We start from the raw sequence: 16625 nt of genomic DNA, 5'->3' as shown, positions 1-16625 counted from the left end.
ATGTCAATTTATAAAATATGACGAGAATATGGGGTCTCCATGAAAATGATTGTGAATTTCTTTTTAACAAAATAGACACATATTAAATGTGAAAACTTTAGCAATATCTACATGGTGCGTTTGTGGTGTACCAACAAGAGGATCAGTATGGAAAAAATGTTTCCAGCTCATCCAGTCAAAGGACGTGAAGCTTATCACGAGTTACTCAATATGCGGATGATGAGTCAGACCTTGGCCCTCCATACAGATTGCAGAATCTCTTATTGAGTGCCTTTGAGAGCCATCACTTAGCTGCCTTCAACTGTAAGCCACCTTGTAACCCTTCTAGCCCCACTTGCCTAATTCGTAGAAGGGTACAAACAAACATACAGCTGCTCACAGGAAATTCTTCCTTGTTTGGTGTCAAAGCAGTGACTTGACTTCCGCCGAGATACATGGGTAGACTAGCCCTAAACACACTCCATATGACTCATCTGAGCAAATGCTAAGGTATCATAGGCTATTACCAAACAAGGCAATCGGATCATATCATGCCTAGTGAAATTTAAGTTATGGAAGGGAAGTGTAAGTGAATGAGACCAAGTATAAGGGTGCAAATGAGGCTTGAAAATATATGCATGGCTTCCTGTAATTTCAGTCTCACATAATGGAAAATGCTGTGAATCAAAGTGCTACCCACCAAACAAGGAATATGGATCGTACATGTATAATGAGATTTAAGTCATCCAGCCAAAGTATGAACAAATTGGATTAGGGTATAAATGATAAAACTTGAAAATATATGCATGTTTCCCATGATTGGTGGTACTATTTCGGTGAGACCCTTGAAGCCTCTCATCATGGATAAATTCCCCACATTTCCACAGTTTTCAATCAGGAAGGACCCCCTGTTCTTTCACAGCCTCTTTGACTATCATTCTACCTTCTCTTCTACCATGTGGCTGCCGACCAGCAAAAGAGGTGGAATGAATCATGACAGGTATCATCAAATCATCCATATATCCCTGATAAAGACATTTGGCTTTCATCATCCACTTTTTGAGTGGGAAGGAAGCTTTAGAATTGAAAGGGGGCTGGGGGAGTGTATACAGCCAAGAAATGGATGAATGATAGCAGCAGTATCCGAGTCTAGTGGTGGGCAGATGTACCTTGTACATGAACCATGTGAGAAACAAGAAGCAATCAAAGAAAAGATTAGGCAACATGAAACATCTGAGGAATATTATGATGTTGTTCACATCATAAAAGAAGTGGGATCAGCCAGTAGAACAAGTTAGGCAGCCTGGTGTAATTTCCTGATGGCTTTCTTGAAAACTATATAGGCCTTCAAGTCAGAATTTACATGAATCCAAGTAACCTCTGGTAATGTTTGGTTCTGAAGAATAAAAAGGAAAAAGGAAATCTTAAGTGGAAGAGCATAAAATCTCAGACATACAAGTACCTCTCTCAGTATAAACCCACCCAAATTGGTAGCTTCCCTGGAAAGAAATCAAATGGAAAAAGCTGAAAGTTGTAGATTTGGGACAGAAAAAACTGCTACAAGCATGAGAACAACCAAAAAAGGTTTATGGTTCTAAGACCCATAAAGCCACCGACTCTGCAATAAGAAAAGGAACTCGAAAAGTAGGAGATGTCACAAGCAAACCCATGGAGAAAACTCCATAAAAAGCTTCTCCCAACCAGAGGGAAAGGAGGGTGTTCTGCCATTAAAGTCTCCCTGCGTAAAAGGTATTACATCCAGAGAATGATCATTCACGTCTACTTCTCAAATTATTTAAGGCAAAATTTTGAGCATTTTTTCAAATAACGTCTTTTAATTTTTTTATAAAGATTGCTTTAAGAAATAATTATACATATATATATATATAGAATAATTTAAAATAAAACACTAGATTTAAAAATTATTTTTAAAACATATTTGAAAATATTAAAAATAAGTTAAAAATATTTTAAGTTTTCAAACAAATTTTATTTTACAAAAATCAAAAGAACAGTTTTCAAAAACTATTTTTTAAAATTATTTTAAAAAATAATTACCAAACGGATCTTATCATCTTCACTAAAGAAAATAAATTTTTTATATTTTATTTTACTATGAAAGTTATGAAAGAATGTCAGATATGATTAAGATTAGTTAAAAACTTTTATATTTTTAAATCATTTAATCTTTATATAAAAGAGTTAAATACATAGAATAAATTTAGAATAAGATATAAAAATAATTTATTAACTTCAATTTTTTTTTTTTTCGCTTTCGGAACCAAACATAGTGTCAAGTTAAGGTTCTATCATATGCACTTAACCTTAACTCCTTTTGCTTTCAATTTCTGTGTATACCATTTGTCAAAAAGTCATAATGCGGGCAATGGAAACTAGTCATTTTGTCATCAAACTAATAAAATAAGAGCAACTTGTGACCTTAATCTTATACTTGAAATTTACATAAAGAAGAGCATTAAGTATTCAGTAAATAAGTCACTTCAGCCTTGCATAAAAATACAGTGTTCAGCAACTGCCTGAACAGGGGTATGAGGATGGGCTGTTTGCTAGAAACAAAGCCTTGTTCAATTTTTTGGGCCTCAGTCTGCTAAAGGCAGAGGGGCCTGGGCTAACTATTGAAGCCCAATATGGGCAAGAAAACCCAACCCAAACTCAAAAGCCCACCATAGAATTGACCAAACCCACAAACCTAAAATGAGGGAAAAAAGAAGAAAAAAAAGAAGACCAGCCTTCTTTTGTGATTTCAAGACACCCCTCCTTCTAACTCCAATAAACTTGATTGTTGGAATGATCGAGTAGGCCTAGTCCAACTCCCAGGCAAAGTGTCACTCAAGAATTTTGATTCAAATCGTATTTGTTTTGCTCATCATGCAAGGATAACATGAAGCTGATAATGCTTAAAATTGAATTAACAGGAAGACTCAAGTCTATAACAATCATCAGATCTTTATTATGATAAAAGCATGGAAAGTCCATTAAACTCAGAAACAGAAGCACAGGGGGCACAGAAGCTATAAAATTAAGCCAAGACATAAAGCAATTGAGAACTGGAGTCAATAAGAACCTAAGGAAAGCAAAATTCAACTAGTACAGTGAAACATAGATTGAAGGCTGTCTACTTGGGTTTGGGAGCCGGTGCATCCTTCTTAACACCATTGGGCTGAGCTGCAGGTGCTGCTTTTGTTGGAGGGTTTAGCTCCTCCCAGGCTTCAATCCACGTAACCATAGAATCTGCGAGTTTCTGGAAGTAAGGATCAACATGCCCCAGCTTCTCCTTGACCTGCTTAGAAAGCTCAATGTAGCATTGCTGCACAGTTATGCATTCTTTTGGGAAGACAACAGATTGGAAGAATGGGATGATGTCTTCTTGCCAGTATATTCCTTTGTATTCTTTCTTCAAATTGACAAATGGGTTGCTCGCCTTACTGTGCCAAATGTATGGCAGCCCAGTTTTCACACCAAGACTCATATGGTCACAGATCACCTAAAAACCAATATAATAGAAAATTAAAGGATGTGATCTATTAAGGGTCAAAGAAAGCTAGACATGATAATTTTAGCTTTAACGAAAAGAGAGCAGATAAACATCTCCAATAAACTGAGCATATGCATTTCCATCCTAACACAATTATTACTTCAAAGACGGGACAGAAGTTGAACCCAGTTATTCAGGGTTTAAGCAAGACATTCCAAATAACCAATCCTGCCTCCAAGAAATTGATGCAGATCAGTCCCCACTAAATCTATGGGACGGTGAAAGAACTGGTAAATATTATCCTAGCAATTAGTGTCTTTAGCCATTTTAAAGGCAGTGGACTAATCAAGGAGGATACATTGTCAATGATCATATGATTGAAACATTATATTTTGGCCATCAAATGGCATAGTCAATCAAGTCCCAAAACTCACATCTAGTCAACTTTAAGGCATTAAAAAGATGAAAAGCACAAGAAAGAAAGGCCCATGAGAAAGAAGATAAGATACCTTTGCACACCATCCAGCCCACATATCGTCGTATCTGCCAATTGGTTGGCCATCACCCATAAGCCCAAAGTACATAGCAGGACCTATGAGTTCCCGGTCGAATCCAAGGTTCATGCCACACATTGGAAATAGAGTTCCTTTTGGGATGGTCATAACAGCATCCACATACCTGAGTGAACTAAAATTAATGCATGTTTCAGGGAAAGATTAAGCTGAAGAGAGATTCTGTCTCCAACCCTATGTTTTAGATATGACAGTCGACGTATTTTACAAGGGAAAGAACTCAGGCCCACATTAATGGACAACAATACACACAAAGCAAAACAAGGTGTTTAAGTGACACATCATTGACACCAACACTTAGAAAAATAGAAGTTAAGAGAGGAAATTCTAAAACATTAAGATGGGAAATAGTATTGAAACAATGCAGCTGCAACAAGTTGGTTTGTGAACCCCAAAACAGAGTATCAAAAGGCCAGACACTTGGGACAAGTAACTTAAAGGACTAAAATTTTCTCAGGAAAAATACAATGCTCTCTTAACAAGGGTTCTGGAAAAATGAATAAACTAATGAAAGCAACAAAATGGATATGTTCACAATCCACAAGGAAGCCACCAACAAATAGAGTATAAGGGAAAAACCTGGTGTTGCGCTCGAGAGGCTTGACAAGCTGAGTTGGGGCATCATAATCAGGGATGTTGAGCCACAGCCCATGAGATATAGCAGTTGGGGCTCCTTCCCTCAAGCTAAATGGGTATCCCCGAACAAAATCAGCTCCTTCCCTGAAAGGGTCATACAGGGTGTTGAAGAAGAAGGGAGTCGATGGTGTCAGCAAGTTCTGTATGTGCTGCGCCAATGCATTTATCTCCTTCCCACTCGGATCCTTAGCCACCTTTTTCCACACAAACCCTCGTTACTCTCACCCAAAATTTTGAATTCATAATGCTGATTAGAAATTAGAATGAGACAGTCATACAAATTCCTTACACATAAACAATAATCAAACAGCATTTACTCCTCAGTTTCTCACAAAATTAAACCCCATTAATTGCTTCTTCCAATTTAGCAATTTTCCATCGGAAGATTGAATTTACCATAAAGGAAAATGATTTGATCACAGAGAGCTTTTCCCGGAAACGCTTTTCTAGGAAAACAATTCCAAAAAATAGTATTTATCCGTTAAAGTAAAACCGACAAATCTAATGAATATATATCTAAATTCCAAACGGAGAACTGAGAAAAAAAATGCCAATCAGGCCAAAATTCCCAGGAGTTTACGAAATATTTCTATATATAAAAAACAAATCCATTCTCAGTAGCATTTTTTGAGGTGAGAACTACTTACAAAGCAGTCATCATCAATTGTGAAGATGTACTTCTTCTTGGAAACGAGGAAGCCGAAGCAGCGACAAGCGGAGTCCTTGAAGGAGATACAGCTTGCCTTGGGTCCCAGGATCCGATTCACGTCGTTCCGGTTGTAGAGCTCGTAGTCGAACCCCTCCGGAACCCGAATCTTCTTCGTCGGATCTCCGTCCTGTACGATTATCAGATGGTATGGCTGGAAAAATGGCCTCCACATCTCCAAGAAATCCAGGTTCCTGATGGTGGGAATCACTATGTCCAGATCGTCCTTCAACGCCGGTGTCACTGGAGTCGCAGGTTGTGCCATGGTCTCACGGTAGCTCTGGCCGGAAAATGAGAAGACGAGCGGTGGTCGGGAATGGTGGTGGTGCTGCTGGTGGGACTGGTTCAGGTGAGATTTATAGCAGGGGAAGAGGGCGGGGGGTTACGTTGTTTTGTAATGAAAAAAGGATTTGAGATTTTGGCGACGTGGCACTACTGGACTGGGCTACGCTGGAGCCGCCACGGACAACAACCGTTACAACCTACCATTTTAATGAATTACAATTGGTCAGGTTAAGAAAACGCAAACCTACAAATTTTCGCATTGATTTGATTAAAATATGTAATCAATCTATACAAACTCCATGTATTGTAAATTTATTTTTTTATCAAAATTTTAAAAAAAATTTATATTACTTATTTTGCAAAATAAAATATTTTAATTAAGAAATTAAATTTGTGACTAAAAAAGCTGAATTAAAAAAATATTTATAAAATATAATGTAAAATAATAATAATATTTTTAATTATTTAAGATATATAAATTATTTTTACATATTAAATAATATAAATTATAAAATTTTAAATAATTTAATCATAAATATTATTAAAAGCAAGAGAATTTTTATATTTTTAAATAGCATATATTGAAATATAATATAATTTTAATTTAAATAAATATCAAACATTCAAAAATAATATATATTTCATTTAATTTTTCTTTTATTCTTTTTACAAATTAAATATAAATATAATATATCTTATTACATATATTATTTTAAGTTTTTATATTTATTAATTATAATATCCAAAATAATATATGCCATTAAAAATAATATCTTAAGAGATTCATATTTTATCCAATCAAATATAATATTTTAGGATATAATATCTTATCATACCCACAAAAAAAATTAGATATTGAAGCTATATTGGTCAAATTTCTAATGACTTGTGTACTCAAATTTTGTCCGAATTTGAGTTATATATGGGTTTGTTTGACAATGTTTTTAAAAAAATCTTTTAACCTAAAAATTATTATCATTTTTTTAAATGAGATGTTTGATAAAATTTAAAAAACATTTCTAAAATTTTGAAAAATCACTTATAATGTTTTTTTTTTAAACATTTGATATATGGTTTTCTTAAAAACATTTTTAGACAAAATATTTTAATTGAAAATATTTTAAATAAAAACATTATTAAATACATTTCATAGATTTGTTTTGATAATGATTTTAAGAAATAATTCTAAAATTTTTAATATTTAAAAATTTATATCATTTAAATATTAAAAATATTTTCTAAAATTACTATCAAACAAACCCTCATCCATTTGTATTTAAGAGTAATTCTGAGTGTGGTTTTGATTTAATGTGGAATTGGGTCCAACACGAGCGGGGTAGTATTGACTATTGACACTCGGGTTGGACGCAATTAGCCTTGTTATTGGTCAATCGATGGGATTGATTCATCCCAAGCAATTGGAGGTTGTAACTATTGCATTGCGTACGGATGCAGAGGAGCTGAACCCTTATTAATGAGTTCTTTTCTGTAGAGGAAGGTTCGTTAAAAGGGGCATAACGCTGCATTTAAAAGGGGCATAAGCAGCGCCATGGTCACGTGAAGGTGAAGCCAACCCAAAACGCTGCGTTTTACCTAATGGGTCTGACTCTTGGGTTTTGTGGAATCACGTGGTAATGTGGTATGACTTTTGAGGAAAACGTGACTCCATCACCACGCCCTCAAGCGTTTTGGTACAATTTCACTTTCTCCCTTTTGACCCCATTCTTAGGATTTACACGTTTTCAACCACCCTGGTGGAAATTAGGCATATTGGGATTTTAACCCAAAAATACCACCCCCACTAGTAGGTGGATCTTTTCCTAATAAAGAAGTTACAACACTATCATAAATTTGCCCAATTTAAATTGATTTTTTTCACATTTATATTAATTTTAAAAAATTCAAAGATGTTTCAGGTAATGGTTTTTCAAAACATTTTTTAAAAACGATTATTTAGTGTTTTTTTAAAACAATTATATATTTGGACCCTAAAATGTTTTTAACATATTTTTCATATTTTTAATAAAATCATAAAAATAACTAAAAGATATTTTTAATAATACTCTATTTTCTGTTTTTAAAAATAGAAAATTATTTTTTATTTTATAATTGTCAAACATTTTTTTTTCTAAAAAATAAAAAATTATTTTTGAAAACAATTACACCCTTAAATTCTAATACCATCATTTAGATTTCAATATACACATGTCATTTTTTTTTTATCTTTAATCAATTTTTAATGTAAGTAGTCATGTTTCTTGTAATCTATCATATTTTTAATTTATATGTATACATGAATTTAAATTTTGAATCATTAATTTAATTTTACTCACTACATGCATACTTTCAAAGAGTATTTTATTTTAAATTATGGTTGGATTAAAAAAAATATATCAAAAGCCCCCTTTAAATCAAATAATAGCTAATTTGTTGAATAAATATAGATGTAAAAATGATGGTTTTGTTCCCATTATTGGCAAAAATGTTTCCTATTTAATAAGAATTTTCTAATTCTAACATCATTTGACATGGATTTTTGTTAAGATCCCATTTTCGGTATAGTTTAATTTCTATTTCTAATGATAGAAATAAAAGAATAAACTTTACACTCCTTCGAAACATAAGTCACATCAAGAAATACGAACGTGATTAACAGTTTTAGTATTTGAGAAATTCTTTGAATAAGACATAAATACGGTTATTCGAAAATCATTTATCAAATGCTTCTTCGAGAAGTATTACAAGTTATTTTTCATTTTTTTCTAAATTTTGACAAATATCTTATTTTAATATTTTCTAAAAACGTTTTCAAACCAACCCTTCAAATGCTAGAAGACGGATCTATTGAATCATTCAACAATAGCTTCCACAACTCACATCATGGAAAGTGTAAGAGGGAAATGCACCATGTGAATTAAGATGGAGTAAGCTTTAGAATAGGCAAAATTTTATTAAGCCTAGAAGACTGATAATGCTTAAGCCTTAAGCCCGTAAAGCACATTGGGTGTGCGTACTTATCTATCACTCAAAGAAAGCAAAAGATTTGACTGAAGAGAAATATCAGCCCACTCTCAACGATCAACTTCTTGAAGGCTCAAGCAATTGAGTCTGATACAAGTAAATGCTCCAACTTGAAGAAGACTGAATACTGGCCGGCAATCTTTTATTGAGAGATCCAGGAATGGCCTTTACTGCCCATTCACTTCTCCATTTTTAATGTCTTCCTTCCGTATAAGCTGTAGAATCTGTCCCCTGCCCTCAACCTAAAAGTTTTATTCATTATGAGTTACTCTCACCTGTTCTTAATTTATAAGCCCCTGCAGACAATTCAAAGCATTTCATAAACACAACTCAGAAACATTAGTAAATATTCAAGAAAACACTATATGCAGTGTTTTAAGACTAGCCGGGTTTTATCGGCATCTGTCAGATAGACTCTTTTAAGTTGGCATGACTTCGGAAAGGATTTTACGTATTTTATTGAGATACTATGACTTCTATACTAAATGTTTTTTTTTTTTTAACTAATATTTATAGCTTATTTCAATGAAATTAGGTAAACATGTATGACAACTCTTATAGAGCTTAGAACAATGCTCATGTCTTATTAAATTTCGATCCAAATACAGTTTTAGAGGGTGTTTGTTTTTAAAATACTAAATATTTTCTAGTTAAGTACTTGTTTTTTAAAAAATTTAACTAAATAAAAAAACTAAAATATTTAGATGTTGTTTATTTAAGCAAGTTCAAATAATTTTATTTATTTTTACTTTTTTTATTAATTTGTTATTTATTTTTAAAATTTTTTTATTGAATAGAAAAAATCAAAATATTTTTCTTAATACTAAAATGTAACTTATTGATTTTTTTCTTATAGAAATAAAATATTAAAAAAACATACAACTTAATATTTAACAGGGTAACAAATGTTACCTGAGATGATGTTTTTTTTAATATTTAATTTTAAATAGAATTTTAATATTTCATAGTATTAAGTATGAAATTATTTCTTTTTTAATATTTTATTTCTATTAAATATTAAAAAGTGAAGAAAAACTAACACAATGTTTTTTCTATTTAGAAAAAGTCAAATATTTTGATTTTTTCTATTCAACAAAAAATTTATAATAAGTCACGAAAAAAAATAGAAAAACAAACAACTTAAAGTTTAAAACCAAATTGCTTTAAGCAAAAAAACTAAAAAAACAAAGGACCTCTTAGTTTTTCACTGAATGCTAAAAATAAAGTTTTGAAACAATCAAAATACAATCTTGACACAACCCTCACTTCATTAATATTTAATACTTAATAAAATAAAATAATAAAAAATAAATAAGATAATACTTAAAGAGTGTTTGTTTTTTGACTTTTTACTTAAAATAATTTGTTTTCAAAATTTAAGTTATTTGTTTTTGTTAGCCCAAGGGTTCTCCTAATCAGGTTTTGATGATAACAAATCATGGTTAAGTGACTAATTGTTTTAAACTGTTAAGAATCTCGGGCTTAATCTCAAAAATTCATCAAGGACCAAACGAATACGGGATCGAGATTATTTGGAAGACTTGTGATAATAGGAAATGAATGTAAGATGATAGCATGAGTGCACTTAGGATGTTCATCCCTTTTCATGCATCTTAGAAAACTCGGTTTATTATCTAAAACTTGATTTTCTTTAAAACCCGAGTTTTATCAAATATACCTTAGGCAAATTGATTCAAAATTGGCATATTAACTCACCTAAAGACTTTGTCTAAGTATTGGAAAAGAAAGAAATAAAAAAGGATAGGTTTTCGAGGCCAAAGGCTCAACCGGTCGAGGCTATGGCCAACCGGCTCAACCGGTTGAGGAACCGATCGACCGGTTTCTCTTGTCCGGTCGAGGTCCGGTCGAGGGAGACACAAAATTTTCTCTCTCTCCCAGTAGCTTTCTCTTCCCGGTCGAGCCTCACCCTTGTCCGGTCGAGGTCCGGTTGAGGCAACGGTAACCTGCCATGCATTAAATGCACCAACGGCTAGTGATCCGGTTGACTTTTTGCTCGTCCAGTCGATGCTACTTTTCTGCTGTTTTTGTCTCCCGAGCTTAGAAACCTATAAATTGAGAGCTCTTCTTCATTTATGAGTAAGAGAACTATTGCATTCAAAGCCTACCTACCTATTCTTGATCAAAAAGCTCTCCTTTTTTTTCTAAGTGCATCAAACCATCACTTGCATATTCTTAGTGCACTCTTGCAATTCATCCTAACTTTCTCTTGTACTTGAGTCATCCTTAAGCTAGGTTGAGAGTTTCATCCTTGTGTAAACTAAGTGTGAAAGTCTTCAAGTGGTTCAAATCTTGAAGAGATTGTGTAAGAGCCCATTGGAGCCGGAATCCAAATGTAAGACGATTGAAAGCTTGATTGAAGCTTCAAGTTAGTGGAACCCTCACTCGGTTAGGAGATTGAGGAGAGTGGACGTAGGCAAGGAAGGGCCGAACCACTATAAACCCGAGTTTGAATTCTCTAACTTTATCTCTTTCCTTTATTTATTTTGTGCATATATTATTGTGTGGAAAAAGATTTTGAAAAACCCAATTCACCCCCCCCCCCCCCCCCCCCCCCCCCCCCCCCCCCCTTTTGGGTATTTTCCTTAATTAATTCATAGCCTTTGTTTTATCAGTTTTTTTTATTTTTTCATGACTTATTATAAACTTTTTATTGAATAGAAAAAATCAAAATATTTAATTTTTTCTGAATAGAAAAAATAACATATTGATTTTTCTTTACTTTTTAATGTTTAATAAAAATAAAATACTATAAAAACAAATAACATAATATTTAATACTATTAAAGTTTTATTTAGAATTAGATAAAAAAAAAAAAAAAAAAAAAAAAAACAAACACCATGTTAATACTATTTAAATTTAAGCAAAAAAAAAAAAAAGACAAACACCATCAATCCTTTTAAGTATTTTCAAACGTAAGTGTTATGATTACTCAAAGGAGTAATCATATATGACAAGCTGTCTATAATTGACCAGTGATTGACATCATTGGAGTATCATAAGACTATTGCACTGAATGGGCATAAAGGTTTGTAAATATTCCCAACAAGAATGAATTAGTCATAGTATTGATGGAAACCTCAAGATTTGATGTTGGATTGGTTCATATGTATCAATGATGGGATTTATATTCTGTTTACCGAATCGACCCCACCGACACATTCAAAATATCAAACTATTTTCTAAGATGAAATAAATATATCTTATAAATAAAGAAAATATTATTTGTTTTAATAATATATTTTATTAAAAATGAATTCTTTTAAATATTTTATGTGGGTTAAAAATGAAAAAATAAAATAAAATTATTTTTAAAATTAATTATATATTGACATGATAAGACAATATCCAAAGTTTAAAAAAAAAAAACTCAAATTTAGGCCATTTGCAACTTCTTTGATTCACCCCTCAACCATTCCCTCTGTTTTTTAAAATTAAAATCTTGAGATTGATTCTTAAAAATTTGCTTTCAATAATAAAATTTTGTTTTATAATTCAAAATTTGAGAACAATTTTCTCGATGTATTGTCCACAAAGATGCCACACGCTTATGTAAAAATATAGAAGTTTATGAAATGTTCTTTATATTATTAATTATTATCATAATATTATATAAAAAATAATTAAAAACACCTAAAATTTATTGTGAAAAATAATTTATTTTTAAAATAAATTCTCAAAAAACTGTTTTCTATATGAAGTTTAGCAAGCTTGTATTTGCCCATCCTAAGAACAGAAAACTGGCCTAAGTCGCTATAGCTTTCAAACTTAAAACAAAGTGTTTTTCAAGGTTTAACTCATTAATAAATAATAAATAGAGAACCAAAAAACACTGGGTAAATTTTCATTTTGGGCTTGGTACTCCGGTATATGTATGGGCCTTGGATGAACCCACGATTTATAAGTCACGTCCAGGCTAATTGGGCCCCAAGACCAGGCCCGATCCAGGTCCATCGTTCACTTACTCAAATCGGATTTAGAGTATCCAAAAATGGAATTAAAACATAGATGTCCAGGCAGCCAAACAGAAGTAAAACATATAGACGACGACAAAAGGACTTTTGGGCCGAAATGGGCTTCTGCTGAAACTTAATATTAAAAGTGGGCTTCTTCCAAATCTAATGTTCAAAATAGCCCCATGAATCCACATAAGCATAAAACTCGGTTTTTTTATCCTATTTTTATTTACTTTACCAACTTCCCTTCCCGTGTTGTTCTCTGTGTGATTTTTTCCTTCAAAACCCTAACCCCACCAGTAAGTCACTGAGAGAGACATTGTTGGAGCTACAAAATATCAAGGTTGAGGTTAGTCCTAATCTTCATTTTGGCTTATTTTATGTAAAGTTTTTGGCATTTTCCTTTTTTTTTTTTCCATCTCAGAATCTCAGTTTTCAAAAAAATATTTTTTTTCCATTGCTTTTGGTTTTCTCTTTTGTTTATGTCCTTCACAGCTATTTTAACATAAATAGTTTCTTATCATCCAAAGATTGAAGCCCTTTAAGATGTAGACATTTGTTGAAGTTTATGGGGAAATTGAAAATTTATGAGGAAAAAAAAATTTTATGGGGAAAAAAAATTATAGGGAAAAAGAACAGATCTGTGATTTGTATATTTGATAATTAATGTCTTGAGGTTAACCTAGTTTCAGCTTATGTGGAAAATAAAATTAATGTATATTGATATTGGTTTTCTAGGTTGGTTTTAGGTTATATTGTGATGATTAAAAATTAATATATATTGGTTTTTTGGGTTGGTTTAAGCTTATATTGTGATGATTAAAAATTAATGTATATTGGTTTTCTGGGCTGGTTACAACTTTAGTATTGTTAGCTTAAAGCTACAGTTGAAAAGAATGGGTTTGTTTGAAAGTTTAGGTCTTTCACGTCATCTACATCAAAGACTTATTATTACTTATTAAAAACTAAAAATAATTATATAATTGTAATATCTTTTACTATCCTAGACTTTCTTTTGGATTTTTCAAGGGCTTAATGTTAAGTTTTTAACTTTTGTGAATTTTATAATATATAAAGGGACTTTACTGATTGCTATGGATGTGATGGTATCCAAATTTTAATTATTATATTCATTTATTCATTTAAATATCTAAATATATAAATATTTTATAAATTTAGTAATGATATTATCAAATTCACAAAAGTTAAAAACTTAACATTAAGCCCTTGAAAAATCCAAAAGAGAGTTTTGGATAGTAAAAGATATTACAATTATATAGTTATTTTTATTTTTTAATAAGTAATAATAAGTCTTTGATGTAGATGACGTGAAAGACTTAAACTCTCAAACAAACCCATTCTTTTCAATAGTAGCTTTAAGCTAACAATACCAAAGTTGTAACCAGCCCAGAAAACCAATATACATTAATTTTATTTTTTCCACGAGCTGAAATTAGGTTACCCTCAAGACATTAATCATCATAATATAAGTTGAAACCAGCCCAAAAAAACCAGTATATATTAATTTTTAATCATCACAATATAACCTGAAACCAACCCAGAAAACCAATACCAATATACATTAATTTTATTTTCCTTAGAAGCTGAAACTAGGTTAACCTCAAGACATTAATCATCAAATATACAAATCAAGGATCTGTCATTTTTCCTCATAAATTTTCATTTTCCCCATAAACTTCAACAAATGTCTATATCTTAAAGGGCTTCAATCTTTGGATGATAAGAAACCATTTATGCTAAAATAACCGTGAAGGACGTAAACAAAAGAGAAAACCAAAAGCAATGGAAAAAAAAATATTTTTTTGAAAACCGAGATTCCGATATGGGAAAAAAATGGAAAAGTACCAAAAACTTTACATAAAATAATCCAAAAAGAAGATTAAGACTAACCTCAACCTTGATACTTTGTAGCTCCAATAATGTCTCTCTTAATGGCCCACTGGTGGGGCTAGAGTTTTGAAAGAAAAAAATCACACGGAGAACAACAACACAGAAGGTAAGTTGGTAAAGTAAAAAAAAATAATATAAAAAACTAGGTTTTATGCTTATATGATTCATGTGGGCTATTTTGAACATTAATTTTGGAAGAAGCCCACTTTTAATATTAAGTTTCAGCATAAGCCCATTTTGGCCCAAAAGTCCAAAATAGGAGCGTAAGTCTTTGAAACGCCGTCGTTTCGTCGTCGTCGTCCTCCTCCTCTACCTGATCTAGGGTTTCTGTGTGGTTGTCAAGCGGAGAGAAATGGATGCCATCGACTCGGCCGTTGATCCTCTGAGAGAGTTCTCCAAGGACAGTGTTCGTCTTGTCAAGCGTTGCCACAAGCCCGATCGCAAAGGTGCGTTTTGTTTTGTTTTTTTTTTTTTTTTTTGGGAAAATTTTTTCCGTTGAAACAAACAGAATTTGGATTTTATACATGGTGTTTCGGTTACGGATTATGTCTTTTTTGTGTGTGTATGTGTGTTGTACTGAGATCAGTGGCTTTGGTTTGTAGAGTATACGAAGGTGGCGTTCCGTACAGCTATTGGATTCGTCGTGATGGGATTCGTTGGCTTTTTCGTGAAGTTGATCTTCATTCCGATCAACAACATCATCGTTGGGTCTGGTTAGGTAATGCTTCATATTTGATTTACGCTTTTGGTTGCGTTTGGTTGGATTCAATTGTAGCATTGGAATTGGATAACCCTATTCCAATTCCCATTCCAATTCCAAAGCTTGGTTGCTTTTTTGATATAATGTATGGACTTAAATTCCATAGAACTTAGAATGTAGGGGGGGTTCCATATTGAACGTAAGTTTCTGTTTTATTTTTTGTATTTTGTAGTATAGGAATTGGAAAAATTGGAAGATTAAGAACATAAAAGAAGGCATATAATAAAAAAGCAGCTGCATATATGACACATAATATGGTCTAAAAGTACATCAGACGACATAGGAGGGAGATTATTAAATCCAGAATGCAGGTTCATTTAGGTTTTCACTTTACCCTGTGGATGAGTTTTTTGATTGTTGTGATTGTCTAGACTGCTTAATGTTGAGATTTTTGGATTGTTAAGCTGTAGCATTGAAGAATCTATGTAAAATCTGAAATGAAGCAGTTGCATCCAGGCCATTCCTAGGTGAATAGCATCCAAATTTGAGAAAATCTAAGCAATTTCCCATAACTCTGAAGAAATTCAGAATTTTTTATCAACAAGGTTCGTAAATTGTTGCATTGCAAGGAAAGTTTTAATTGTATTTTCATGTAGACGATAATTTTGGTAGAAGTTCTTTTTTGAGAGGATCTTTATATAGCAAAAATTTTAAATTCCAATGTCGCTTCTTTGAAGCTCCTCTTCCATTTTAGAGAGCTTTAGTTGGGACCAAACTTATTGTGAAACTCTTTAACCTAGTCTTTAGAAATTTTAAAAGGTGCACCAAATGGGACCTTAATCTTGCATTAACAAGATGGTTGTAATTGACATCAACTAAGCTACGTTGTGGCACTGGTTTTTTTGACAAAAATTTTGGCACAATAGGTTTTACCTTTTTTACCATTGATCATCACCTCATCAAAGAATGATGTGAATTTGACCAGACAGGCTTTTTAGAGTTTTTTGTGTGACTGGTTATGCAACATAGATCAACCACGCCCTTACTCTTTGTGTAAAGCAGGGATTGACTCTATTTCTACATGTAATTGCAGGCCTTGTGAAGATCTGAGTCTAGTACAAGAGAATAGAGGCTATCCGGTTGAGCAGTGCTTTGTAACAAACAATGTTTAGGTTCTTTTTTGATGTGCACGACTTAACTGAGTAAACTATAAAAACTAGAAGTTTTGGATTTCTTTCAAGCTCTCATGATGGGTACCATTTGTTCTTATTGGCCTTGCCTTTTCTGATTTTATTTTGATGGATTTGTTAGCTAATTTCTAAATCTTTGGACAACCTCCTTGAGT

The 16625-nt window shown here is 32.4% G+C and overlaps 2 protein-coding genes across 3 annotated transcripts; one reads left to right on the top strand and one right to left on the bottom strand.

Moving 5' to 3' along the window:
- Positions 1-2926: 2926 nt before the first annotated feature.
- LOC117934461 (UDP-arabinopyranose mutase 1-like) lies at positions 2927-5728 on the bottom strand. Of its 2 annotated transcripts, none has more exons than XM_034856153.1 (4): positions 5331-5728; positions 4627-4877; positions 3985-4162; positions 2927-3484 (listed from the first exon to the last, which is right to left on the bottom strand). In XM_034856153.1, exons 1-4 carry the CDS (start codon positions 5652-5654, stop codon positions 3116-3118), a joined length of 1122 nt encoding a protein of 373 aa, XP_034712044.1. In that variant the 5' UTR covers positions 5655-5728; the 3' UTR covers positions 2927-3115. The 2 variants fall into 2 exon arrangements, with proteins under 2 accessions (XP_034712044.1, XP_034712045.1); XM_034856154.1 differs by having other exon boundaries at positions 3985-4153; positions 5331-5726.
- A 9083-nt stretch (positions 5729-14811) lies between these two features.
- LOC117905185 (protein transport protein Sec61 subunit gamma) lies at positions 14812-16549 on the top strand. Its single transcript, XM_034818123.1, has 3 exons — positions 14812-15026; positions 15183-15298; positions 16374-16549. The coding sequence occupies exons 1-2, from the start codon at positions 14933-14935 to the stop codon at positions 15296-15298; spliced, it is 210 nt and encodes a 69-aa protein (XP_034674014.1). The 5' UTR covers positions 14812-14932; the 3' UTR covers positions 16374-16549.
- The last annotated feature ends 76 nt before the right edge of the window (positions 16550-16625 follow it).

Source organism: Vitis riparia, chromosome 17 (assembly GCF_004353265.1).
Source record: "Vitis riparia cultivar Riparia Gloire de Montpellier isolate 1030 chromosome 17, EGFV_Vit.rip_1.0, whole genome shotgun sequence".
NCBI lineage: Eukaryota > Viridiplantae > Streptophyta > Magnoliopsida > Vitales > Vitaceae > Vitis > Vitis riparia.
This window is presented reverse-complemented; position numbering and strand designations above follow the sequence as displayed.